Below are 27,370 nucleotides of genomic sequence, written 5' to 3'. Positions count from 1 at the left end.
ACAGGAAAGTTCAGTGTAGATGAGTCCACTTTTTTATAACATGAGCTATATAAGGAAAAAATAATAGCTGATCTAAGGTCGCATGAGACAACTGCATTCAGGACTTGAGTTATATCTGCTTATACAAATAGTTGGAGGTTGCAGGTTGGCGCTTAACGTCAGCCCGATATTTTTGAGCGTACAGCGCCCTCTGGTGTTCAGAAGATTTAGCTACAACATAACACCAGTGAAGGTGACTTAACGTAGAGGAAAAAGTTCGTTAGACGGGAGAGAATAAATATAAGAATATTTCAGGACAGGGTTTGTGCAGATTTGATTTTAAAGAACTCGGTTTCTCTTTTTTGTATTATATTCCAAAAACCATTCCTGGGTCGTAAACAGTTCAAAACTGTTGGGGTTGGTGTTTATTTATCCCGGATCATGAAAGACTCCTGAAATAAGGAAGTGGACTCACCTTAGATCAGCACGCCAGAGGTGAGGGAGTGGCTACCTGCCCCTTCTGCTCGACTAACAGTGCGAGAGGCGAACTGACGTGCCCAGGGCTCTCCGGGAGGAATTGTACTCTCCATAAAGCTTTTATTCTCAGGGAAGTTCAATCAGAATCAGGTAAGACTCAAAGATTAACTCGTGTTTATGTTTCTGTGAGCACAGGGGTTTCCAGATACTGCTGAACAAACCATTATGATTAATCCGAGTGTTTGCCATAGGCCCAAATGTACTGTACAAGTTAATAAAAGACTGATTGACCAACATTTATACGATCTCACAAGCATGCAAATCCAGAATTTGTTTTATTCATTTTCATTCTTTAAACTATCCACAAACGTGAGTTTTACAATATTTTCTTTGACTGATAGGAAAGAGAAAAAAATGTGAGGCTTGTGCAAGTGTGTTTTCAGGATAAGCAGCTGAGTGTCACGGCAGATTGTGGAGTCCTAGCTGCTGTTTTTTCACATAGAAAGAAAACTTTGTTCATTATCAAAGCATGTCTGTGCAGGTGAGGAGGCAGCCCGCCGCATTCCAGTGCCTGGGGTCATGACGTTGCAATATGCAGACCCTCAGCACAAATGTGTTTAGCGAGTAAGCCTGCCTGAGTGCCTGCCTGCGCTGTGTTTCCACCAGGAACAGAGGTTACACAATAACTGCTGTAGTTTTATCATCTCTACAGGAGAGCAATTAACTTTTTTTTTTACTGTCAGATATCAAGAGTAAGATTTGTTTCTAATATATATACACACACATAGTAAAAAAGGTAGGTAAGATAGGTAACATAATGACCGGTGAGAGTTTTCCGATACCAATTCCCAGAAACACCATGTGATGAGACTTGTCCAAGGAATGGATGTTACTGTCAAGTGTGCATGTCATGACAGATTTTGGGAAACACAGTGTCTTCCATATACACAGCTGTCTGGCTGCTGCTGCTGCTTTAGAAAGAAACCCGAGAGGCTGTCAGAGGACGTGCAAAATAGAAAGCCTAACTAATATCAATACTAGATTTTTTTATTTTATAACTTTTCACTTAGGCCCAAATAAATGTCAGTAAAAGTGAAGGATTCAGTCATTTGACTGAAAAACAAAATAACCCTATCAGAGAGTTGCAGAAATTTCAGGAGCGGGCAAATCAACAGCCTGGTACATTCTTAAAAAACAATGAATGCACTGGCCACCTCAGCAACACCAAAAGGCCTGCAAGTCCACAGAAGATGACTAATGTGTGTGATGACAGGATTATTTCCATGGTTAAGACAAACAACTTCACAACATCTAAAGAAGACAAGAACACACTCAGGGAGATAGGTGTATCATTGTCAGTATCTACCATGGAGGCGTCTGCATGAATGTAAATATAGAGAGTTTGCAACAAGGTGCAAACCGACAAGTTATTCAAGGCAGTGAAATGGGATATTCTGCAACGGGCAAGTCAGTCAACCGAGCATGCTTTTCATTTATTAAAAGAAAAGATGACAAGCATCTCTCAGCAGTAATTTAAAACATATGGTCATATCTTTAAATACATGTTTGCTTTAATGCAGGAGTCATTTAGATGGATGCTGAATAGGAAAGTTTACAGCTAAAAGGAGAGGTTGAATGTAGTGAACAAACTTTAAATTACTGCAAATTATACACTTGAAAACTTGAACTTTGTTCAAGAAAGGCAGTGACTAAACTCAAGATCGTGAAATAAAAGCATCAAATATTTCATATGAGGATTGGTATCTGGGTGCTGCTCCCTGAGCCTGGTTCTGCTGAACGGTTCTTCCTGTTAAAAGGGAGTTTTTCCTCCCCACTGTCACTAACTGCTCGCTCAGACAGGCTTTTTTGATTGCTGTTTTCCCCCCCCTGTTTTTTTCAGGGTCTTTACTTTGCAGTATAACGTGCCTTGAGTTAACTGTCCCTGTGATTGGTGCAAAATAAATAACACTGAACCGAACAGCAACTACTGATATAATACTTACTAATGAACAATTAATTAAGGACTAAAAACCTACCATTATTTTTTCACAATTATATAAAACAGATCACTTCACAAGCTTGAACAAAGATGTTTAATCCTTAAAACAATGAAGAGAGACTGTTTTTATTTCAAGCAACTAACTGATTAATGAACTTGGAGTTGCAGCTTAAGTGTAACTGGTCTCACTCTGATGGGAGCTTTCCAAATAGAGTAAAGTTTTATATGCAAGCTTAAACTTAGCAAAAAGCCAGGTCATGGAAAAAAGTAAGTTTTCACATAATAAATAAAGGATAAAAAATAATCAAAAGAACCTTACAGTGTGTTAGACATTCCCCAGCTGCGTGTTGGTGGCCATTATTTCTCTGAGACCTACTGCATTGCAGAATCAGTTTAGCGTTTCTGTACACCCTCCCCTGTCCTCTAAGTGCAGCCTTGTTTAAAGTTTCTGCCTTGCCACTCATTTTCTTGTGGAATTTCCTTCTCATTTATCAGCGTCCATACGCCCTCCTCAGTTGATGCTGTTTTCATTAGATCCCAGCAGAATAATAGCGGAGACATACAGCAGTAACTCCTCTAGATAATTGTCTGCGGTAATGAATATTTCCACTTATTGTCCCGCTGAGGCCTCTGTTGTGGATGAGTGTTGAAAGAGTTAGTTCACTCCAGCTCGCTCTCAGTTTGTGTTAAAAAAAAAAAACTCCCTGGAGAGAACAGTCGTTACCATAACAACTCAAATGCCAGCATGACAGTGTGTGAGTGGCAACAACGCGTGTGCCTGGCAAGTGTCACTTTTGTTCACTTATGAACCAAAAAACTAAAAAAAAACAGTGTTTTTACAGACAATCAGAAGAAAAGACTTCATGGTTGTCTGTGATTTTGTGATTTTACTTGGGGATTTTTAAAAAGTGTGTGTTTGTGTGTGTGTGTGTTGACTTTTTTTGAGAGCTCATTCTGCCTGACATTACTGTCCTTCTCTAGAATTGGATGGCTCTTTTCCTATAATCAAGAGAGCTCACTGCCATTAAAACACAGGACCTTACTTTGAGGTATCTGAACGTTATTTCTAAATGTATTAATTCATCATTGATATATTAATCTAATCTATCTGATTGTAAAATGAGCAAAGAAAGGCAACAAATCTAACCTGCCATTTTGTGGGAAATTATTTTTGTTAATGATTGAATTGAGACTTGTTTTCTTCATTACTTTCATCACAATAATTCAAAAACCTAAAAAAAGCATAGTTTTTTTACCATCAGTCTGAAAGTCAGAAGGAAGTAATCTGCAGTTACGTAAGAGGAACTGAAATCATTAAAAAGCGATAAATTGGTCTATCTGAGTGACACAAGTGCTCAGTTGACTATATTTGTGTGTTGTCAGGTTTTTGTTTCTTTTTATTAATTGTGACTCACCGCCAACAAACAAAAGGTTTTTGTTAACGCTCGCCTCTTTCCAGAAATAGTTTGCTTGGCTTTTAAAGCCAGTCTTTATACTTGGTAAGAAGCCCAGTTTAAACAGGGACCTGTCCATGTCTGTGCCTCGTTGTTCCTGATTTGTGTGTTGAAGTGTTAAAAACTAAATCTAGTCTCACACGCTTGCCCAAGAGCGTGTTTAAGACCTTACGACAACCAGTGGTCTTGTTTCGATGATTTTTTTTTCTGTCTTGTTGTTGCTGTTGTTGTGGTTGTTGTTGACCCTATGACGTCAAACCCTTCATGGTATACTGTGTAATAAGCCTTATGCAAATATTTTGTCACAAAGGATTTTGCAATGGTGTTTGGCCATTTGTAGCAGTATGTAAGGTTTAGGTTTACTGAGAGCAATCAGTGGAATCCACATGTTCAGTCCATGGATGCTTTTTCTTGGAAGTAATTTTAAACTTCACTCTGTCTCCTGGAACCCCTCTTTCAGGCTGCCCACACCCAGGTGATGGTGTAACATGCTGCCTTTGCTTCACACTCCTCTTCTCTTTTTCTTTTCTACACATACACACGCACACACACACATACACTCTTACACACAAACACACCCACTCAGCCCTGCTGGGGAATTCATGGCCTCAGGCTAACAAACACAGTCGAAAAGCAGCAGAAAGCCCTGAAAGAATTAACGCTGCTCGGCTCCCTCACGGACTAACAGCGTGGAGTTTCATTTGTACGGAAACACCTCATGACAGACAGAAGACACTTTTCCGATCGACAGTATTGTGAGGTACGCATGTTGCAGCTAGTTTCTTTTGCTCTGTTTGCTGAGCCTTCAGTTTCTGATTGGTCAGGCAGAATAAGACGGTAAGAGCTTCTGTGCATTTATTTATTTAGTTTTTGTTCACACGGTAATTCCTGCCTTTATCTGTGTCACGTAACCTGTTTGGTCACAGGGTGTACAGCACCCTTGCTTTTCAGAACAGTGAGCAAATTATCGTCTAATTCCAAAAGTGTTTTTATAGCTGTTATTTTATCACAGCCATAAGAACTGTTAAAATCTCAGATCACCAAATGGTCAGTGCAGAATCTCCTGTTGCTCGAATGCATTTAAAAATATTCCTATCTGCTCTTGGAGGATAGATAAATATTCCTACATGAAAAAGAAAGGATTTTATTTTATTTTTATCATTGAATGTGGTTTTAACAAACCATAATTTTAATTCAGGACAGCACAGCGGTGCAGTGTTTGGGACTGATGCCTCACACCAAGAAGGTCTCAGATTTGAATCCGCCGACCGGCTGGTACTTTTCTGTGTGCAGTTTACCTGTTCCTCTTGCTCTCTCAAGGTACACTGTGGATTTCTTCCAGTCCCAAAATGCTTGTTAGGTCAATTGGCGATCCTAGATTAGGGGGGAATATGAGCATGACTGGTTGTCTGTCTTGGTGTGTTAGTCATGTGACAGCTGAAAAAAGCTGCAGTGGCTTCAAAACCATTAAAATTGGTTTAAGAAAAAAACACTAAAAAATGAATTAAGATTTAGTTAAATGTTATGTATATAGTCTATGCCAATCTCGTGAGCAAATCATAGTATGAGACTTAAAGCCCTTACTAGATTTAAACAAACATATATAAAACATTAACAATTATTATGAAGGAGGGGTCTTTATTGATTTTTAGTATTTTGGATTTAGAATGACAGGTCTGCATGCTCAACGTAATGCTGAACCAGGAGGCAGTTAGCATATCTTATCAGTTTTGGTGGTAGGCAGATTTTGAGTCATTGTACCAAACAGAGCATCACTGGTGCTGGGTTTTTGGGTCTGAATCTGACACCTTTGAGTCTGTGCCACCATCTATTCAGCTGAGATGTGTGCTATGCTAAATGTGCTGCAGAAAATGCACATTATAGAGTCTGGCCTGCTGTGTCAGACAACTGCAATATTTCCAAATTACTACAAGTATTTGTGATGTAAAAGGTTTTTACATCTGAAATCAAAAGACAACTTGTACGGCAAAACTGATAGTTTTGTGACAGGCCAATATATAGCTCTAAAGGTAAGCTAACTGCCTGCTAGCTATAGCATACTGGACATAAATGAGAAGAAACAGAATTCCTAGAATTTCAAATGACTAAGTTATCCTTTAATAAAACTCAAAGAAGCCAGTTTCTTATACTTAAAAACGACTCAACAGTCGCTCCATTACTGAAGTACTATGTCAGACCTCCTTTTGCCTTCAGAATTGCCTTAATTCTTCATGGTATAGATTCAGCAAAATTCTGGAAATGTTCTTCAGAGATTTTGGTCCATGTTGACAGAATAGCATCACACAGCAGCTACATATATTATTTTTTTGTCTAAAGAGTATACCAATGTATGCATACCAAGCTTATGCATAACCTTGGTATTCATACCAACAGTTGTGTTAAAAACATTGCTACATTCCCCCGGTGAGCTAGTAGTCTCTGCAGTTGGACCGCAAATGGCATTTAACACCAAATTAATAGAAAGTTTAACTACAAAGTTTATAATGACCATAAACACGAGATTAAAAATGTATGTTTGAACAAAGCAACATGAATTATGTTATTCTTTTGCCTGACAGATTTTCTGTGTAGGTTCTCAGTGATCCAGGTCATGGTTAGCCTAAGGACCTTGGAAAGAAAGCAACTGGACCTCTAACTTTCGTGACAGTGTTTCACCTGTCTTACTTTGATATACTCTTTGAACTCTTATCCAAAAGACGGCTCATTCAGCTCTGAAACCAAATGGTCAGGAGCTCCAGGTATTTAAACCCTTAAGAGGGTCCAAGCTCCATAAGAGGGTTGTTGACCCACTATGAATCATGTGCGTCATCACATGAGGCAATGTATGAAAAAACATGTGGGTTATTACCACCAGAGGTTTCACATGAAATCGCTCTGAGACCTCGCCTTACTCTATCACGCGACTTATTGAGGTCACCTGACACAAGATGTGAGTTGGGGTTTTAAGCTTCTGGGAAGTCATTTTAAAACTGCATTGTAGGTGGCTGAGAGGTGTCGTAAGCAACCTCCTCTTTTCAGTCATGGTCGTTCATGGTGGGTTGTGGTGTGTTCCCCACAAGGGGAGCTAGGATGTTGGCAAGGAGCTTGGAAATGTTGTAGGTGGTTGAGTTTATACTGCTAACTAACTTTATACTTCTAAAAATGTCCTCTTAAGGGACTCTCCACTATTTTGGTTTTAGAACTTCCACAGCATGTCTTTTATCCTGTCTTCCTTCTCTCACCCCAACCGGTCGCGCCAGATGGCCACTCCTCCCTGAGCCTGGTTCTTCTGGAGGTTTCTTCCTGTTAAAAGGGAGTTTTTCCTTCCCACTGTCGCCAAAGTGCTTGCTCATAGGGGGTCATATGATTGTTGGATTTTTCTCTGTATGTGTCTACTTTAGAATATAAAGCGCATTGAGGCGACTGTTGTTGTGATTTGGTGCTGTATAAATGGAATTGAATTGAATTCAATTGAATTGAACTGAGGCAGCCTCTTGGATGAAAGGTCAAATGTCTCCACAAAGTCGAAGAAATCCAGTCACTTGGATGAACTGGTAGTTAACAGGTGGCAAAAGGAATGCTGTTAATAGAGAAACAGCGTTTAGTAGCAAAATATTATGGAGATGAAAATGCAAAGAATTCAATATTTCATTGTACATTTTTGTTGCATGTTTGTGAATGGCTGCTCTCAAAACGGTTTGAGAGCAGCGATTAGTTTTACTCCAAAACCTTGCAGGTCCTCACTTGAAATCTGGTTGAGAAAGAATGTAATCTGGATATCTCAGAAAAAATGATATGAATCATAGCAGCCACATGGCAAAAGATCACAGCTTCAAAGTGAAGCATCGCACGACTGTAGTAGTATAATGAAGCAACTCACAGAACAGTGTGTCCTTTTCTTTTGAAGAAATTATTATCACTCAGTTCTTCCAGTTAAACCTTTTGTTTACCCAGATGTCCCATCTAAAATAAAAAAGCACCATGCATATAAAGTATCGTTTTTCTTTTCTCTGTTTAAAGGATGATTTTGATGTGATGATGCCAACCCAGCTTTGACAATGTATGAGGTGATGTCCGGTGACACCCTGTCCTGGAAGGTGCCCAGTCCACGACAAAATGAAACAGAGGCTGGCCCTGAAGAACAATTCTCTGGGGATGGTGGACCTGTCAAAATCCTTAAAGTGTGCTTCAGCACCAACAACAACCTGGGCAAGAATTTCAAGCTGGTGAAATGTGACAACTCCTGGCAAATTAGGGTGAGAATGTAGCCCAGAAAATATGGGGAAGAGAATTTCATTGTCAAAAAAGACGAAAAGGGAAGTGCCAAATCGTGTTTCCGCCACTTAATGTTATAATTTTATCGCTATTACATATTTAAACGAGTTTAAACCAGAAATTTCAATAAACTGAAGGATGACCAAAAATCTTTTCAAAAAGTATTTTTTAAACTTCTTTTTTTCTCCTTCAGGCTATCATTCGTTCAATTCTGGTCAGCGGGCGTTTAGGGCCAAACGTTCAACACGCAGGATGCTATGGCCTCATGCTAAAGCACCTGAAGTCAGAAGAACTTCACTGGCTCCATCCAGACCTGACTGTCGGAGAGGTGGAGAAGCGCTATGAGAGCAATCATCTGGAAGCCGAGTGGAGGTACTGATGGACTATTAGGATATTAATCTTGTAATTAACATATGTACTTTTTGTAAGCTTTATTGTATTGAGTTTTATTTGTAAGCTGATATCTATATTTTCCTTTCGAGCACAGATATGACCTTCGTATCAGATACATTCCTGTGAATTTTGTGGAAAAATTCAAAGATGACAGATCGACCTTTGTGTATTTTTACCAACAGGTAACTGTATTTGTTATCCTGTCATAAAAGCTTCCTGCCTCTATTGTACTTGTTGTTGTTTAACTGATATCCTGTGCATCATTTTAGCAAATCTCGTGTAGAGTGTGTTACTTTAGTTGCTTAAGCCTAGCCAAATTTGCTGCTGCCTTTGCAAGTCGCTTTGCAACCTAACTCTACTAAAGAAGCCTGTTGTCATTGATGACAGATTGGGTTGGTGCTGCAAAGTCAAGTAAAAATCACTCTAGGTGGAAATGGTTTTCTTTTGATTTAAAGAGTCCTGACTGACTTTGTTTGAAGTTCTATTTAGAATTTTATTGTTGGTATTCGCATAAAACTCAAATTTTTGACATGTTATTATAGGTGCGTAGTGATTACATGCAGTATCATGCCAGTAAAGTCAGTGACGGGATGGCATTGCAGCTTGGTTGTTTGGAGATCAGGTGAGTCACTGCATTCCTTACCTCGCTGTGAGTGTGAGGTGACTGAACTGGGTGTATTTACTGTACACTTTCCAATTGTCTCCCTCTTGCAGGCTCTTTCATAACTTAACCCGTGTTGCTGTGCTTTGTATTTAATAGAATGATCAAAAGCTATAGAATACTTAAACTGCTATTTTTATTAATCATTTTGTATCTTTATTCTCACTCTGTTTTCACAGGCGGTTCTACAAAGACATGAATGCAAAAGGTCTTGAAAAGAAATCTAACTTTGAGCTGCTAGAGTAAGTTTTTACTTTCTGTACACTACAAAGAGTTATCGCTCTAATATTACATTAAGGGCTTTTAAATCCAGTTTAACTGGTGTTGTTTAATTACGTTACCCTAAAAGTGACCCTTCATGGGTTGTGAACCCTCAGCTTCAAAACATGATTAAAAATGCCTTGAATTAAACTAAAAGACCATTTTTTAAATATTAAATCAGAATCAGAATACCTCATTAATCCCTAGGGAAATTATGTAATACTAAGCAAAAGACAAAGAAAAAACATCACAGCATGAAGGAAAATCAGGACCAATTCAAACAGGCTGCATACCGGTTGATGCAAGCTCAATATAAAATTTAAATGACATGATGATGATTTAAAAAGCCGATACATTATTATATATTACATTTATTTATTTCTTTGAGACACCCTAAATATGTGTAGCTATTTATTGTTCCTTACCAAAAAGCTTTAACCGAAATTTTTATTTATATTTATTGGCCATTATAAATGCCAGTACCAACAGTTTGACAAACAGCTAACATCAGCAATAGATTGCCTTTCAAGCTCTAGAGTATGTTTTTAATTCTGAATATTCTTCTAAGGTTTTTTGTTTGTTTTACCAATTTAGAAAAGAAGTTGGCCTGGACCTTTTCTTTCCACAGCAACTGATTAACAGCATGAAGGTAAATTTCTCTAAACGTGACTTAGTGTGTCCTACCTAAACAGGCACCCACAATTTATGAGACTTCCTTTGCAAATTAATATTGAGTCACTATTGTGCAAAAGTGCAAGTTTTACCATTTTCAAATCTCTGTGGCTGTGATCCAGCCTAGGCCCCTGCGGAAGATGATTCAGCAAACATTTCAGCAATTTGCAACACTCAAGGAGGATGACTGCATGATCAAGTTTTTTGAGACGCTTAAAGATTTCGTCAGCTACGATGAAGAGGCCTTCCCTTGTGAACTCGTGGTGAGCAGGAACATGATGTTCATCTGGAGCAATGAATCATGTCTTATTCATAAATAACAAAATAGACCTCGTTAAGCTTGTCCAGAACTCCAAGATCTGTAGATTTACTGTTTGAGGTATTAATGTTTCAAATGTTTTTATTTGTGAATAGCAAGGCTGGAGTCTGTCTGTGGAGCTGGTCGTCGGTGGGAGAGGAATTCGCCAACGCACACAGAAGGATTCAGCTGTAAGCGTGATTAAGATTTTGTTAATCTTGCACACAGGTTTAACTTCATAATTTAATCATTGCATTCATTCCTTTTGTGTGGCAGGCTGTGTTTTTAGCTGACTTCAAACAAATTAAGAAAGTACAATGCATATCGCAGAACGATGGCAAGGCTCTCCTAAATCTTGACATAGAGGGCGCGAAGCAAGTAAGTGTAATATTCCTCCCTATAGTTTGAAATATTAGGGAATGTCACTCAATAGCTTCCTTTGTTAGGTACACCTCGTTGGTATTTGATTGGACTGTCTTTTCTCTTCAGCACTCCCTCGAGTCTTTGTGGCACAGATTTGGGAAGGTGCTGGAAACATTGCTCAGAGATTTTGATCCATATTAACATCACAAAGTTAATGCAGATTTGTCGGGTGCACATTCATGATGTGAATCTCGCATTTCACTGCTCTAGTGGATTAAGATCTGAGGCCATTTAGTACAGTGAACTCATTGCTATGTTTAAGAAAGCAGTGAGCTTTGTGACATGTTGTGTTTCATCAGAAGATGGGTACACTGTGGTCAGAAAGGCATGGGCATGGTTAGCAAATGTGTTGGGTGTTGAAACTATGTTCAGCTGGTGCTAGATCAACATGTACCAAGAAAAGTTTCCCCCACACAATTACAGCATCACCAGCAGCATGAACAAGGCAGGATACATTTATGCTTTTATGTGTTTTAGACCGAATTCTGACCCCCACTAAGCAAATGTTGCAGCAACATTAAAGATTCATTAAACAAGTATTTTTTCCTATCTTATGTTGTCCAGTTTTGGTGAGCTTGTGTGAATTGTAGCCTCAGCACATAGTGTGGTCTCCTGCTGTTGTAGCCCATCTGCTTTAAGGTTCGATGTCTTGTGCATTCAACACCTACTTGTGCCGTTCTATCAACTCGAACTCTGGTGATTTCCTTCTGACTTCTAGCGTCAACCAGGCATTTTCGTCCAGAGAACTGCTGCTCATTGGATATTTTCTCTGTTTGGACCACTCTCTGTAAAGTTCAGTGTGTAAAATACTCAGACCAGCACGCTGAGCACCAACAGCCATGTTGGTTGGCTGATGAGTTATTGGTATTTTCTAAACTGGCCATTCAGTCTATGTATTTTTGTGACATGCCATTGTGTCCTCATTGATAGCGTCTGACCATCAATGTGGCCACGGTCGCTACGGCTGAGAACATGATTGATCTTATTGACGGGTACTGCCGCTTGGAAAACAACACAGATGAAAGTGTTATCCACCGACCAAATAGAGGTGTGTAAGATTTATCTATTAAATAAAGGGCAACATATTGTTTTTAAAGATTGACCATTGTCTTAAAAGCTGTTTGAAATATATTCTTAAAAGTCAATCTGGATTCTCATTACTACTTCCTATCCTAGATGCCAATGCAAGAACCTCCCTACCTGAAATTCCTACTGGGTAAGTGGCTGTTTTACTGACTTATGCAGTCAGTGCTCTAATTTGAACATTTCTGACTTTGGCTTTCCCCCATTTTGTCTTTTCCTTGGAGCAGCAGAGAGACGAGCTCGCTCAGACACAGTATGGGTGAGCTCAGAATTTTAACAACCTATGCTGTACACTTTTTAATAGTTAAAAACCAAATTCCTTTTAATAGTGACGTTATTATGAAGACAATAAAAATGAGATCTTTTGCATTTTTAGGTTCAGATATCTACTGTGAGATTGATGAAAGGCCAAAATCAGGTTCGGAAAAGTCTATATTCAATTCTGTTACAGGATCATACCTGTGAAAACTCACTTTTTAATGTTCACTGTTACTGTTGCTCTGCAGTTGTGAAATACGGCATCGACCGAAATGACATTGTTCTCGGCCGAATCCTCGGCGAGGGTTTTTTTGGGGAAGTCTACGACGGAGTATACAAAAAAGCTGTAAGTTTAAAGGGTTTAAGCGCGGTGTGTTACAGAGCATCTATAAAATACATGATTGCATTAGAAATAAATGGCAGCACGCAAAGTGAATGTGCAGTAACATGTGTTTAATTGGACAGAATGGTGAAAGAGTTAATGTGGCAGTGAAAACCTGCAAAGACTGTTCACCTGACGTGATGGAAAAATTCATGAGTGAAGCAGGTACGCAGAGAAAAAGATTTCTAAAACAGCTGCTACGTTCACCACAACTGTGCCAGCAGTAACTGACAGAGTTGTCCTGATAAGTTGTGATGTTTGTGTTTGTCAGTAATCATGAAGAACCTCGACCATCCCCACATCGTCAGACTGATTGGAATCATAGAGGAGAATCCCGTGTGGATTGTCATGGAGCTTTATCAGTATGGGGAGGTTAGTCCTCATTTCCTGATTGGTTATAGAAAATATGCATTTAATATATGTTCTTTTTTCTTTTTAAACTAGTGTAGCTTCTGGATGCCACAGCAGATGTCGCACATGTGAATTCCTGACTGATTAAACGCATTATTGACTTTCTTGCAGCTGGGACACTACCTGGTTCAAAACAAAGAAAAGCTGACAAATACAACCTTAGTGCTGTTCAGCCTGCAGATCTGCAAAGCTCTCGTCTACCTCGGAGGGGTTAACATGGTACACAGGTACATTTTTTTCTCTTCTTAATTAAAAAATGAATGCTTTTATTCAACAGAAAGGTTACAGTGTTATAAGCTCTGCCTCCTTTGAGCATAAATGATCATGGTCTGACATAAAAGTAGCACCAGCTTAGGCGGGTATTTCAGATATCCTTGTCCCCAGCATCACTTTCCAGTTCCTCCTGGGGAATCCCGAGGAGTTTCCAGTCCAGGAGGGATTATATATCTCGACTCTCGACAGTCGAGATATATAATCCCTCCTGTGGCTTCTGGGTCTACTCGAGGGTCTGCTTCTAAAATGTAATCCACACTTTCAGCTTAAGAATTACAGCCATTTTTACACATAGTCCTCCATTTCCAGAGGTTCAAGTAGTGACAAGCAGTTTGATGGCCAGGTGAGGCATGCTTCTTTGTTAATTCATGGCAAACAAAGCGGACATAATATCTCAAGTTGATTCAAAGAGTTGGATTTGTATTGTTGGGTTTTCTCCCTCAAGGCATCCTACTCAGTCGCCTTTTGATTGAAAGTGGGTGCCACGCAGGCAACACAGTTGGTCTGCAACTATTTGCAATCGGTCCACCAGCTAAAAAATTGAATGCAGCCTTTTTTCCTAGTTGCAAGGAGAGGAGCCTACCGTCGTATTTTAACTCTAGTGTGACTGAGTGATGAAGTCGTCACATTTTGGAAAAACTTTTTATTTAATCTTAAAACATTGAAATGAGGAAAGTTGTACTGAAACAGCAGAACACCATGTTCCATTGAGTTGTGTCTGCAGACTGTTTAAGTGCACAATTTCAGGTTTTAACATGCATTATTTACATTTCCCCTGAATCTTGCCTACATTATCCACCTGTACCAACATAAATATCAACCTTTCCTCCAATCCTGTCCGCTCACAGAGACATAGCAGTTCGGAATATATTAGTCGCCAGTCCGGACTGTGTGAAGCTTGGAGACTTTGGTCTATCGAGGTACATAGAGGATGAAGAATACTACAAAGGTAAAAGAGACACTCATGAACTAACACAAATGTTTCATGCAATAAACATAAAATATCAGCTAGATTTATAAAATACTTTAACTGTAAACGCTTCTGTTATGTTTTTCCTACATTTTGATCTTGTTCACATTATTGTTTTAAGTCATGTACGTAATAATTTTGACCACAATTTTAGATTAAAGGATCTACACAGTTAAACCACAGTCTGTTATGTCTCCTTGTCAATAGAAAAATAAAAGAATATTTAAAACAAATACACAAATTAATCAACTTATTTGGAAAAATCTTTAAAAACCATGGCTTTGACTATCTTGACTATAATGCAGTGTGCTAATTTCTTTGCAGCATCTGTGACCCGATTACCAATCAAGTGGATGGCCCCAGAATCCATTAATTTCAGGCGTTTTACCTCAGCTAGTGATGTGTGGATGTTTGGTGAGCTTGTTACGCATTTACCTTCAACAGCACGGTGACATTTTGAGGGTTTGGTGCACAAGAGACTAAGAAACACTCACACATAGAAAAAGGTCAGGTTACTGGTTAATAATCAACCGAAACAAGGGCTACACAGTTTTATGACGAGGCAGGGATTATTTAAGATGATATGGCTCTACATTACAGATAACGTGCACACAAACACACATAACAGTGGACTGTTATTCTTCCTTTCTTTGTTTTGCTTTTTTAGCTCAAACACTGATGGTTTACATGGGGGAATTTTAAGCCTCAGAAGGCTCAATATCCCAACCTAACAGCCTTTCATGTGTATTTACTCCTAGTGCTTTTACAAAAGTACTGAAACACTGGCATCCTCTGACCTTTGAGGCCTAAGAGAGTGAGGAATTACCTTTATGATGCCTGACTATTTGATATCCTCCCCTAAGGTAAATCAGTTTTTCTAAAACATAAACAAACACAAGGCCCAGGCCTTGTGACCCTGAATAAGCCTGACAAAGACTCCAATCTGGCCCACTGGACGACTTTGGAAAATGTGAAGCTGATAAATTTTAGCCTTTTCCTTCCTACTGATAAAGACCATGGCCATTCACACTAAACCAATGCAAATAAGTAATAGAGTTCCTGCTTTTTCATTATATGCTATAAAATTTATGATTTTTACAGCTCGTCCCCGGAAAAAAAAAGATATATCCTGTTAATTGATTTTAAAAAAGTTACGTTTTCCAATTCCAGGTCAGTCTGTGCAGTTTTCTGTAATTTTCACATTTATCTCTTACAATTTAAGCCCAAAGCAGCCATATAATGACTAAAAACTGATAGGTGCTGTTGAAATTGCACTTCTTTTTCATGATTAAATATATTAGAGATTAAATGTGTAGTTAAATATCTTTACAATGACAGAAAAGGGAGTTTCTCTCATCCGGCCCACTTAAGATCAAACTGGGCTGTATGTGGCCAACAATGTAAAATGAATTTGTTCTGCACTGTGTGTTTTCATGCACTGAATTCAACCATACTTATGATTTCCATTATGAATTTTTAAGCATGAACTAAACACTATTATTGACCCAGATCTGTAATATTTTCTCACAAAATACATCTTATTTAGTTCATGTATTTCTTTTTGCAACAGTGACTGATACAACTGTGGACATAAAGTGGACTGAAGGCTGATATAGCTAAAATAAAGCTATAGGATATGCATTAAAAACTTGAGATATATTACCATACCATAATTTATTTATATATCACTTTATTATAGCACTATATTAGGTAGATTCTGACCCAACAGCTGCTTCCTGTCGGAGAGCCATGGATTGTTTTTAAGTACAAGAATGAAATATTCTATTTTACACGGCTTATTGTAAAATAAAGCAAAATAAAGCTTTTTGAGCTTCATCTGGTGGAAAAATAACTTTTTTGAAAACTGCAATTAATGAAAATAATCAAAAACATGAATAATGAATAGTTATAATTATTACTAACTCCATTACCAAGCACCACAATGACTGCTTCAGGTGGCATTTGTTTGTCTTTGTTTGCTATTGTCAATGCGTTTAATTTCATCCCTATTGCCTGATATTTTCTATTTGTAGTCTATTACACAATCTGAAAATGAATAATGAACTGGAGGGTGAACATTCCCAAGCTTATTTTTGTTTCTGTGTTGTTTTCTAGCTGTGTGTATGTGGGAGATAATGAGTGGTGGACAGCAGCCGTTTTTCTGGCTTGAGAACAGAGCTGTGATCAACCAGCTGGAGCAAGGCATCAGACTGCCCAAACCAGATAACTGCCCTCCTGCCCTCTACTCACTCATGACCCGCTGCTGGTCCTACGACCCCAGTGAAAGACCCAGTTTCACTGAGTTGGTTATGAAGATCAGGTAATTCTTTATGCATTATTAAAAGAAGTGATTATGAAGAATACAAATGGATTGAGATCCTTTAATTAAGGCTTGGTCAGTGGGCCCAATCTTTCTCAGTTGAAGTTTGTGATTATCTGCATAAGCAGATATTGGCCTCATAGTGCTATGTTAAAAAAAAGGTTTATTTTACTCATTTCTAGTTTCATATTTCTATTCTTGACTCCACTAGAGAAGTTTTTTTTTTTTTAAATTTTATATTCTTGTAGCCCATCACTTTAGCCATTAACTGAAGCAATCATTGGCTTCTGATTGGCTACAAGTTTGTAGTAGTCTGAATCTTGAGCAATTGGCTCATAGGGATTACATGATGATGACATCATGATTAATATGAGAATATATCCTGTCTATATACATGTGATGGAAAATAAGGAAAACCATCAACCCTTTACTGTGTAGTTAGGTTCATAATCTGTTAGACAAAGACACCATCATACTTCTGAATTTTCAACAACAGTAAAACTGTTAAAATCCAAAGTTGTTGGATTTTAAATCAGACATAATTATTTCCATGGGTAAAAAAACAACTTTACATCATCTAACCAAGTCAAGAACACTGTTAGGGACGTGGGTGTATCACTGTCCCAGTCAAGAGACGTAGACCTCAGTGGAAATAGACAAGGTGCAAACCACTGGTTACACACATCTGTTTCCATGACTAGAACCACATCATAATCCAAAGCCTCACAACAGCTGTCAAACATGGTGGAGACAATGTTCTGGCATGGGCATCTGTGGTGGCCAGTGGAGCTCAGTCACTAGTGTTTATTAATGATATGACTGTCGATAGAAGAAGCAGGATGAACTGTGAAGTGTACAGACCTCAGATTCAGCCAAATGCTGCAAAACTAATCAGTAGGCAAATGGATTATGACCCAAAGCAAATTCAAATTCAAATTCAAATTTATTTGTCACGTACACAGTCATACACAGTACGATATGTAGTGAAATGCTTGGACAACTGCTCGTGACCTAAAGAAAACAAAAAAGGAAAAGGCTATGAATAAGAAAGGAAATAAATATGAAAAATTAAAAAGGGTAAATTTAACTAGGAAAGCATATGTTGGGTCTGTGTTTCCACAGGCCCCACTAGTTTAGAGACTTATTCCTCATGAAGAACACAAGACAAAACAGAACATCTTCAACCAGTCTTTAACTCGCTAACGAGGAAAGGCTTTGGTCAGAACCAGGCTATGGAGCTTAATGCTCCTCACCTATCTCTAGCCCAAGTCCTTCAAAGAGTAGCTTCCCTCGCAGCTATTTATTCCCATGATAGTTACAGTTTACACAATACAACACAACACAAGCACCTCCCACCGTAAAACCCCCCAATGGTTCTAAGATAAGGCACTGTGTGTGTGTGTGTGTGTGTGTGTGTGTGTGTGTGTGTGTGTGTGTGTGTGTGTGACCTCCTGCTCACCAGAAGGATCATAAAAGCAGGAAGCTTACAACACAAGAAACAGATCTTCCAGATAGAATGTATCTACAATAAAACCTCAGAGTGGCTGGAGAGGTGGTCAGGATCAGAGGAATCTCTTTGATCCTACTGCTTGAACTAAGACTTTACAAATTTAAGAAACACAGTGACAACATTCAACAATTTGACTTAACAGCATACTACAAAAACAACCCAAGTATTTCTCAAAACAAAAAGATTGGATATATTTTGTCTGTGGCCAAGTCAGTCAAAAGAGCATATTTTCAGTTACTGGAGATAAAAGTGAATACATAGCATCTCAAAGTAGGTTAAATAGCATTTTTTGATGTCCATGGGTTCTAAACTTCAGGCACTGACTGCAAAGGATTTTTACACAGCCCTTAAAAACATTATCTTTAACTTAGATAAAACAGTCCGATTATTTTTGAGTCTCTGAAAATAGAGGACACCGGATGAAATTGGCCGTAATTCTCAAAAGGGTCATGTAAAATCTGTGTAAAACTCTTTGAGTTAAAAGCTGAAAGTCTAGACTTAAATGCCAACTTGATGGTTTGATGTAAAACAATAACTGGGGTGGTGCATAAAAGGAAAATGACAAAAAATGTATCTTTGTCTCGCAAATTATGGACTTAGTTCTAATAATTCACTGGGTTTTCAGAGCTGGCTTGACACAAATAAAGTTGCTACATTATTTAGTGACTAACTGAAACTACACGTTAAGTTTTTGTGAACGCATTACAAAGGCATGATGTAAAATGTGTCTCAAATTTAACAGTGATGTCCACAAGATGGAGAAGGAGCAGGAAGCGGAGAGAGAGAGAGACAGAGTGCGTTCCACCAAATTTTTCGAGTCCAAGTTCAACATTGACCCCCCGCCTAAGGTATAAATTATTTTTAAGTTTACCTACTGCTCAGTCTTAAAATTTGGTTGTAACAAATGACATTTTTATAATCTTTTACATTTCCTGAAGCCTTCAAGAATGAAACCAGCCCGGTTTGGGAACACACTCAGTATTGGTCTGCACATTCAGGTACTTTTAAGCAACCTCTAGACACATCCTTTGAGGTAGCTTTAATTTTTTTCCATATATAAGTGTGTGTCTGTTTGTATCTGTGCAGCTCAATGAGGCTCTGTGTGCCAGCTCACCTGACCTAGCCAGCCCATGTGACTATCAGTCTCCTGTCGACTCCAGCAACACTCTCGCACTACCTGCCAAGTCGCCCCGGCGCCGCAGCATGGGGGTAAGAGACACTAAGCACTTCCTTTAAAGGTTTAGCTGCACAACCTACTAAAGCACTGTATTATACTGTGTCGAACGAGGATACTCATGCGATTGTTTTAGTAACATTGTAATTACACTTCTCCATCGTTGTACTTGTAGGAGAACGAGTTTTTCAGAGTGGAACGCAACACCGAGGAAGACGCCCAGCTCCTGTGGCAGAGGGAGAAACACCAGATACATGAAACGCTCCGCAAGCAGAAAGAGCAGATGATGGAGGATAAAAAGTGGCTGAAAAAGGAGGAGAGACTGCTGGTGGGGAACAGAGCATCCTTTACTTTTGTCAAACCCCTCTCTGTGTCTCTGTCCTCCTCTGGGTCCGAATGCAGTGTAGCTGTGAAGGCTACATGGAATGAGGCACCATTAAATAATACCAACCTACTTGTCCATCCAAAAAGCCCCACTAGTCTTAAATTGAATGTGCCCTTGATAACAGTTCCAAAGAGAGGGTCTATATCTCTGTTGTATGAAATGAACCTGCCTGTTTCTTTTCAGGACCCCATGGGACTAGAAGATACTGCCAATCCAGAGGTAGGTGTGCTCCTGTACAGAGTGTAATTTTAATTACAGGCAGTTTAGTGAATCAATTTAGTTACAATGGAGACATAATTTTTTTCAGATACCTAAAATACAAACAAAGTAAATTAAATGTAAAGTAAAGTAAATGTTTGGGGTTTTTTTTTTACATTGTTGTCAGTCCAGTTGTGACTGTTTGTGATCACTGAAAAATGAGCTTCGTCATAGGTCACACTTCCTGCAGGGATCAGTATAAACCACTATTAGTCAACTTAGTTTAAATCTTTTATTAGATATTTTATTAAATAGACTTCAGGTGCATAAGTTTCTATCTATCATGCCATTGTCTGATGTACGGTGGCCCTGTGAGGCCAAACGGACTGTAAGAAAACACCAGCAATAAGAAAAGTGCTGCAAAACCACACAAAACACCCACGGAAATAGGAAAAACGGAAACGAAAAAACAGATTTCCAAAAGCACAAGGGAAGGTTTTCTGGGGAGACAATAACCCGACAGACCAGTTGCAGAAACCAAAATATGCTAGTGTGTTTTAATCTCATGATTAATGTATGGATTTTTAGGCTAATAATTAGGCTAACACACTTACCGCTCACCTTTTCTTTGCGATAGATCCTCCACTTCTTTTAAGAGTCTCCCAGCACAAATCTTAGCATAGTTTGGTTCCTGCAACTGGTCTGTCGGGTTATTGTCTCCCCAGAAAACCTTCCCTTGTGCGTTTGGAAATCAGTTTTTGCCTATTTATGTTTTCGTGTTTTCTATTTCTGTTTTCTTTTTCCTATTTCTGCTTTTTCTATTTCCGTTGTGTTTTGTGTGCTTTTGCAGCGTTTTTCTTATTGCTGGTGTTTTGCAGTCCATTTTGTTAGGTATGCTGGATTACACAGATGGATTACGTGGCAGAAACACACACGGACGCAAAAAAGTTTGTGATGCAAGCTTTATATACACGAGTGGGGGGAATATTTACAAGGGAAGGGGCTATATACAGTGATGGATAAAAATGTGCCAGGAGATAAACACAGAGGAGATGAGACGGAGCCGAAGTATGCAGGTAGGCAGCAGACGGACCGGAGCTACCTGACAACAGGGAACAAAACAGAGCTTATGGCGTACCGTTGATAGCCGAACGTTAAACACAAGTGGACGGGGAGAGTTGGAGAGCTTACTTGACCACCCAAACCACAGCCGCTGCGGTGATCGCCGCCTGATGGTACGTAGCACTCCGTCGCGGATCCACAATAGCCAACACAAAATCCTAGGTAGGCAGGCAGGCGATGGAACAGGCTAAGACAAAGAGAAGCAGGCGAAACATGGATCCTTTAAAACATACAGCTCCACAGCGTAAAATCAACAGATGCAGCCTGTGCTGACTCGTTACCACTTGTGACAGCGACAATACTCCGACACCAGACGTCCGTGACTCTGTTCCCTAAAAGCGCTCACTGATGACGTCCGATGCGTCGCAGGTGTGCTGGAATGCCATCAAGCCCCGCCTCGCCTACCTACAACCAAAAGGAAAACAAAACCCAAACAACAACAATACACCTACCCACCACCTCCTAACACATTTGGCCTCACAGGGCCACTGTACTAAACTACTATACTACAACTAAAGCTTTACTACATATTTGTATCACCAAAACTACTATAAAGGTCCAGAGCCGCATAAAATAAACACATGATATACGTTATTACATTTTTAATTATTATATATTTAATATTAATAAAATATTTATATATAAAGTGTTATTATAACCCTAGAAAATAATGTATGTTTGTGTCATTTGACTGTTATTTTCTTTGATGAGGCATCCACATGATATATCCTGCAAAGCCTTTCCCCTTTTTCTTAATTTGAAATATACATTTATGACAGGAAGTGTGTTATTTAAGAGTATTGTCACTTTAATTAAGCATTTAAAGTTTAACAGTATTAAAAGGCTAATTTATCAAGTCTAGATGATGTGCAGTGTTTAACAAATTAATTAGATGACCTGTCATAAAGAAAACATGCAAATATTTTAGAAATCTGTCAAAAAATTGTTAAAGCTGAAAGTGACATTCTATGTGCAAGTTTGAGGCAGCATACTGGACTTCCCTGAGGAGTCAAATTAATCAGGCATAACATTCAACCACTAAAATGAATTTTCCTGTTCATGAATAACTGACATCTTAATCAAAGAATAATAATGTCCCTTTAGAAACGAGCACCTCCCTGCTTTTTATGAAACAGTACATTTAAAAATTAATGGATAACGAGAATCATTTAATTTTAGCATTAAAAATATCAATTTGATTAAACACCTTGTTCACACTGGTGTAATAATCAATACAGAAACACAAAAAATGATTTTGGTAATTACCAATACCGTTAATTTAGGGCAGCAGGGGCATAAACCTAATACTGGGTTTTTAAGCGCTTTTCTCTGCTTAAACTAACCAGCTGATTGGTCTCATATAACTATCAGCAGCATCAATTATTATGATTACTTTTGTGCGTTGTTGTCAATACATAATGCGAGCTGTTGATTAGAAAGTGTAGAATTGTAAAAATTCCTCATCTCGTCCTCATGAGATCCTTCTTTTGTTCTTTTAGCCGGCTAACATCGAGATTGGTAAGCACTCAAAGCAATTCACAGATTCACATCTAAAATGATCTAAAGATGTTCCTTCGCTCCTTATGTATTTGATCTGCTATTTCTCCTCATCTGTCATATTTTTCATCTTTCTGCCATACAGCAGTGCCTGAGAAGCCGCCACGACTCACAGCAAAGGTAAGCAGATTTAGTTTTCTTAAAATTATTTTTAGGCCATAGAAAAACATCATTTAATTTAATAGCTTTGATTTTTGGATGAAAAATTATTCATAATTTGTCCTTTTTTTTGAACGGGCATCGATGCCACTGTTTTATCTAAGTAAGTGTCTTGTGATGTTATTTAGTATTTCAGTTCTTAAAACCTATTTACTCCTTTTTCAGCCTGCGCCCACAGCTGAGCTTGACCGCACAGATGACAAAGTATATCACTGCGTAATGGACTTGGTCAAAGTAGTCGTCCAGCTCAAGAATGACATCGCTGGGCTGCAGCCAGAGCAATGCATTACCCATATCAAGGTACACTGAGACAAATGAACTGCTTTGCACTTCAGTGTTACAGTTTGTTGCTGCTTTAATGCCACATTTTGAAATGCAAAGACAAAGCTCCTGAGTCATTTCTGTATTGATTTCTGCCCACAGTCTGTTGGGATGGCATTAAGAGATTTAATTAGCAGTGTGGATGAGATACTGCCCACGTTACACGGGTCTGTGAGGACTGAGGTACAGTATGACAGCATTATTTTATTATTTCATTTCCTTTCTGTGCATTTTTATCCCTTTAAACACAAACAAAGCAAAAACTATACAACTATCCCTTTAAATCCCGAACCATGAAAAAATTGCCAGAAAATTCAATTTTCTTTTTAAAAATAGTGTTCGGTGAACCTCCTGACATAACAAAGAACATTAAATATGATTTTAAATATATGCATTTTGATTTATATATTTGCTACAAAACCTTTCTTTCAGTTTATTTCTTGAAACTTTTTACTTTAAAAAAATCGCGCTGATGTAGAAGTCACAAAAACTCATCAAATATGATACACTTGCCTTTAAAGTTTACATTTTTGGAGGGGGACACCCAGAATCCATATTTTTGCATCACAAAAGTACTGACGCAACGCCAGATTTCCTCAGCCGAAGAGCTGGCAAAACATAAAACTCAGTCATCAAAGCGCCAATCTAAACGACTGATCCATTGGTCTTCTGTAATATCGCAGATCGAAGGCACCCAGAAGCTGCTGAACCATGACATGGGGGAGCTGATCAGCAAAATGCGGTTGGCTCAGCAGAATGCCATAACCTCTCTAAAGGAGGAGTGTAAGAAACAGATGCTGGCTGCCGCACACACTCTGGCTATGGACAGCAAGAACATGTTGGATGCTGTGGATCAAGCAAGAGTCAGGGCCAATTTAGCAAAGCCGGCTCCCCCCTAAAAGACATTAGATTTTTTTTTTTTCAGTTTCACATCAAACTAAATAGGGACTTCTTCTTTTTTTCTTAATATGTGAAAGTCAAAAATAACATTTGTGCATTGTAAAGCATGCATTTTTAGTTGGATCACATCGATCAATCAGTGAAATGAATCCTGCAGCATCACTGGTACTTTGGATAGCCACTGTCACGTTAATGAGAGTTTAGTTTAAATGTGATGCTACATATGGATGCATGTGTATTTTTAGGTAATGCAATAATACAGAAATGTGTCATTTTCCTTTTGCGGTCCCCTTGCATCATGTTTAGGATGTCAGTTATGCTAAATTTTAAATGATAACTGTACCTGTGTGTGATTGGTGAAGTGTTGACTCAGATATTTGCTTTGAAAGTTGTATTTGTAAATATAAAATGTGTTGCATGGGAAATGTTTCATGCAAAAAAGAAAACACATGTGAACAGTTTACTTTTGTCAGTAGTGAAATGTAAATATAGCATCAATGGCGTTTTGTTGTCGTCTTTGGTTGGCTGTATCGCACAAAGTCATGGGAATTAAAATCCACCGACCAGTGAAGGAAGCTCCCAAAAATCATATCCACGACAGATCGACCTGGTTTCACTTAAATCCAACCAAGATTGTAGGATAAGTAGCGAATTTTGTGAACGCTGAAAACTGCCTTTAAAATGACAAACACGACGTGGAGCTTAAGCACAGTTTGGCTGAAGAGTCATTAGGTGATCAAATTGCTGCAAATTCTGAGCCATACTCTAGAAGGATGAGTGATTCTAGTGAACTGTAGAGGGAGGAGTGGATGTGTGCCTTGGCTGGATGAGATAAAAATGACCATATTAAAAGGTTAGTTGGCCATTTAAGTGGCATGACTCACACTAAACCAATGAACTAAAGAGCACAGTATTATCCTCACAAAGACCCAGCAATTCATTGTTGTCCTCTGTTAGGGACATGAGTCTGAGACCTCTGCATCAACCACAATTTATGCATCTGAGTCATACTGTAGTGTCAAGAGGACATACTGGGATTTCTATTATATGTGCCATATGTCGGGGTTGGGTTAACAGAGCGCATGGACTTTCTTTTCAAAATGATGGGCATTGCAGCTCCAGATTTATTTAAGGGAGATTAAATGATACGATATATACACACACATATAATTCTTTGATTTAGTTGGATTTCATAATTTTAACACTTTCAAAACAGAACTTTCATTCCCAGTCCTTTGTAGTGGACAGTAGGACTTACCAACTTCCATTTATAAGTGAGATGAAGAGAATTTTACCCAGAATTGTAGACAGGGTCTCAGGCGCATAGCTGTCTGGGGATGAAGTGTAGGAGGGCCAGGTATTAAAGCAGAAAGGTGAAAGTTCAAAGCACCTACCAGCATTCGAGAAGCGTCACTGTCCAGTTTTACATCGCCACAGACTGAGGTTGCCAACCAAAGAAGAATCAACAGATATATTTCAAGACAAAGATTAAACTATTTGGCCACAAAAGCAAGAGGTATTTTTGGAGGCATCAAGGTGAGGCTTTTCAAACCTAACGACACTGCATCAACTGTCAAGCATGGTGGTGGTAGTATCATGCTCTGTAGCTGTTTTGTTGCCAGTGGTACTGGTGTGTTGCACAAAATGGATAGCCAAATGAAGGGGGATTACCTCAAAATTCATTAATCCGCTAGACCAGTGGTTCTTAACCTGGGTTCGATTGAACCCTAGGGGTTCGGTGAGTCAGTCTCAGGGGTTCGGCAGAGCCTCCGCCGTGACATGCATGGCTCATTTTGTGCACCAGTAAAAAACATATCTATGTCTTGAATTTCAAAAAAAATATCATATTTTATTTTTCACTAAAGAGGGGTTCAGTGAATGCGCATATGAAACTGGTGGGGTTCGGTACCTCCAACAAGGTTAAGAACCACTGCGCTAGACGGTTAAACTTGGACACAGTTGAGTGTTTCAGCAAGACTGGTTGTGGAATAGGTAATGCAGGCTAACACTGAGCTTCTGGAATAGCTTTCCCAAAGCCCCAACCTCATCAACTGAAAATTTGTGGATTATGCTTAGAAGCCGCGTCTATGCAAGGAAACCAACCAATTCAAATGGCTTCTGTCGGTTCTGCAAGGAAGAGTGTTCAAGTATTCAGTCACAATTACGCCAGAAACTTGTTGATGGCTATCAAAAGTGTCTGAGGTGCAACTCTCTAAGGGACATTTCACCAATTATTAGTGGAAGTGCATATATATTTAAACCTGTATGTATATTTTTGACTGTGGATTAGAGAAAACATGAAATAAATTCAAAGATCTGCACCCAATTCTTGTTTTTTAAAGTCATGAAAGATGTATGCTGTATAACCCCCCCACCCATCCCGGAAGAAGAACAATTAAAAAAAAAAAATCATTAGAAGCCAGCATTACCTTGAAATTCATGCCCATGATGACTGTATGTAAACTTCTAAATACCACTGTATAATTATCTACATAATGAGGTCATCTTAAAGCACAAGGAGATAGGAACATTTACATATATTTCAAGTCTTTACTGATGATCATTAAGTGTAGTTTCAGAGTCAGTTCTTTTATAAAAGAATACAAAAAATACTGTATAAGAAATTGTTTTTTTTTTTTCAAAGGTCAGTAAACAGCGTGCAGACAAATTTTCAAATTTGTTTCATGGGTTTTTATTGTATAGTACGCTCAATCAAAAATACTACAATTGTTGCAGCATCGCCAGAAGGAAAAAACCTGTGCTGATGCATTTTTTGTCTAAACCAAATCACCCCAACGTGTATCCAACATAGTCTATAATAATGGGTGTTCATCCCACCATACACAAAGAGAACAGTGTCATCAACAACTTTTAATCTGATAAAAAGCAACCCAGATGGCATTGTTTACATATTTAATTCTCCCTATTTTTTTTAAACGTTCACTGGTTTACCAGTATCATGGCACCTTGAACGGATTGTGATAAATTTACATGCATTTGTTGGCTCCAGTGGATGATAATAAATCTTGCAACGCAGACTAAGTTCTTCATTTTTCAGTTCATGACTGGAAACCTTAAAAAGTAGCAAATGAATTCAAAACTTCATGAAGCAGTTTTGAGCATCACTACTGACCAATGGTGGCAAATTAAATGGAAAATGATTATATTTAGTCATTTGTCCAAGATCCCCTTTGGAGCAGCCAGTCCAGTTACCCCTGCTAAAATCAGACTAGGGATGCACTGAGGAGTATATCACATTTGAATGCCCATTTCTTGAAGGATTATTCACCACCATCCAGAATATGTGGTGAAAGAAAACTTTGCTTAGAATCAAAGAGAACAGATTCATGACAAATATTGTTAAAATACAACTCAAATGTAGAATAGGCTCTAGTACTTAGTTTACAGGTGACAGCCTTCAGTGGCGTTAAGGTCAGGAAGGTGAATTTGTACAT

The 27,370-nt window shown here is 38.6% G+C and overlaps 1 protein-coding gene across 4 annotated transcripts; it reads left to right on the top strand.

The window, feature by feature from the left end:
* The first annotated feature begins 448 nt into the window (after positions 1 to 448).
* ptk2bb (protein tyrosine kinase 2 beta, b) lies at positions 449 to 26,236 on the top strand. Of its 4 annotated transcripts, XM_086263913.1 has the most exons (31): positions 449 to 606; positions 7,930 to 8,165; positions 8,378 to 8,556; positions 8,672 to 8,759; positions 9,120 to 9,199; positions 9,418 to 9,480; positions 10,094 to 10,148; positions 10,294 to 10,434; positions 10,586 to 10,660; positions 10,746 to 10,847; positions 11,823 to 11,940; positions 12,069 to 12,108; positions 12,203 to 12,234; positions 12,352 to 12,393; positions 12,482 to 12,579; positions 12,699 to 12,780; positions 12,887 to 12,987; positions 13,138 to 13,253; positions 14,148 to 14,248; positions 14,594 to 14,683; positions 16,385 to 16,589; positions 18,842 to 18,947; positions 19,038 to 19,097; positions 19,186 to 19,308; positions 19,449 to 19,601; positions 19,842 to 19,877; positions 22,478 to 22,496; positions 22,621 to 22,655; positions 22,860 to 22,994; positions 23,118 to 23,198; positions 23,699 to 26,236. In XM_086263913.1, the coding sequence occupies exons 2-31, from the start codon at positions 7,968 to 7,970 to the stop codon at positions 23,912 to 23,914; spliced, it is 2,970 nt and encodes a 989-aa protein (XP_086120039.1). In that variant the 5' UTR covers positions 449 to 606; positions 7,930 to 7,967; the 3' UTR covers positions 23,915 to 26,236. The 4 variants fall into 4 exon arrangements, with proteins under 4 accessions (XP_086120039.1, XP_086120036.1, XP_086120037.1 ...); XM_086263910.1 differs by having other exon boundaries at positions 19,449 to 19,877; XM_086263911.1 differs by lacking the exon at positions 449 to 606 and adding an exon at positions 4,463 to 4,669 and having other exon boundaries at positions 19,449 to 19,877.
* Positions 26,237 to 27,370: the final 1,134 nt, after the last annotated feature.

Source organism: Aulonocara sp. 'chitande type north' Nkhata Bay, linkage group LG15 (genome assembly GCF_057382095.1).
Source record: "Aulonocara sp. 'chitande type north' Nkhata Bay isolate Kocher_YH1m ecotype deep benthic linkage group LG15, A_spYH_male_GT1.1, whole genome shotgun sequence".
Taxonomy (NCBI): domain Eukaryota; kingdom Metazoa; phylum Chordata; class Actinopteri; order Cichliformes; family Cichlidae; genus Aulonocara; species Aulonocara sp. 'chitande type north' Nkhata Bay.
Note: the sequence above shows the minus strand (reverse complement) of the source record. Positions and strands in the feature narration are given on the sequence as shown.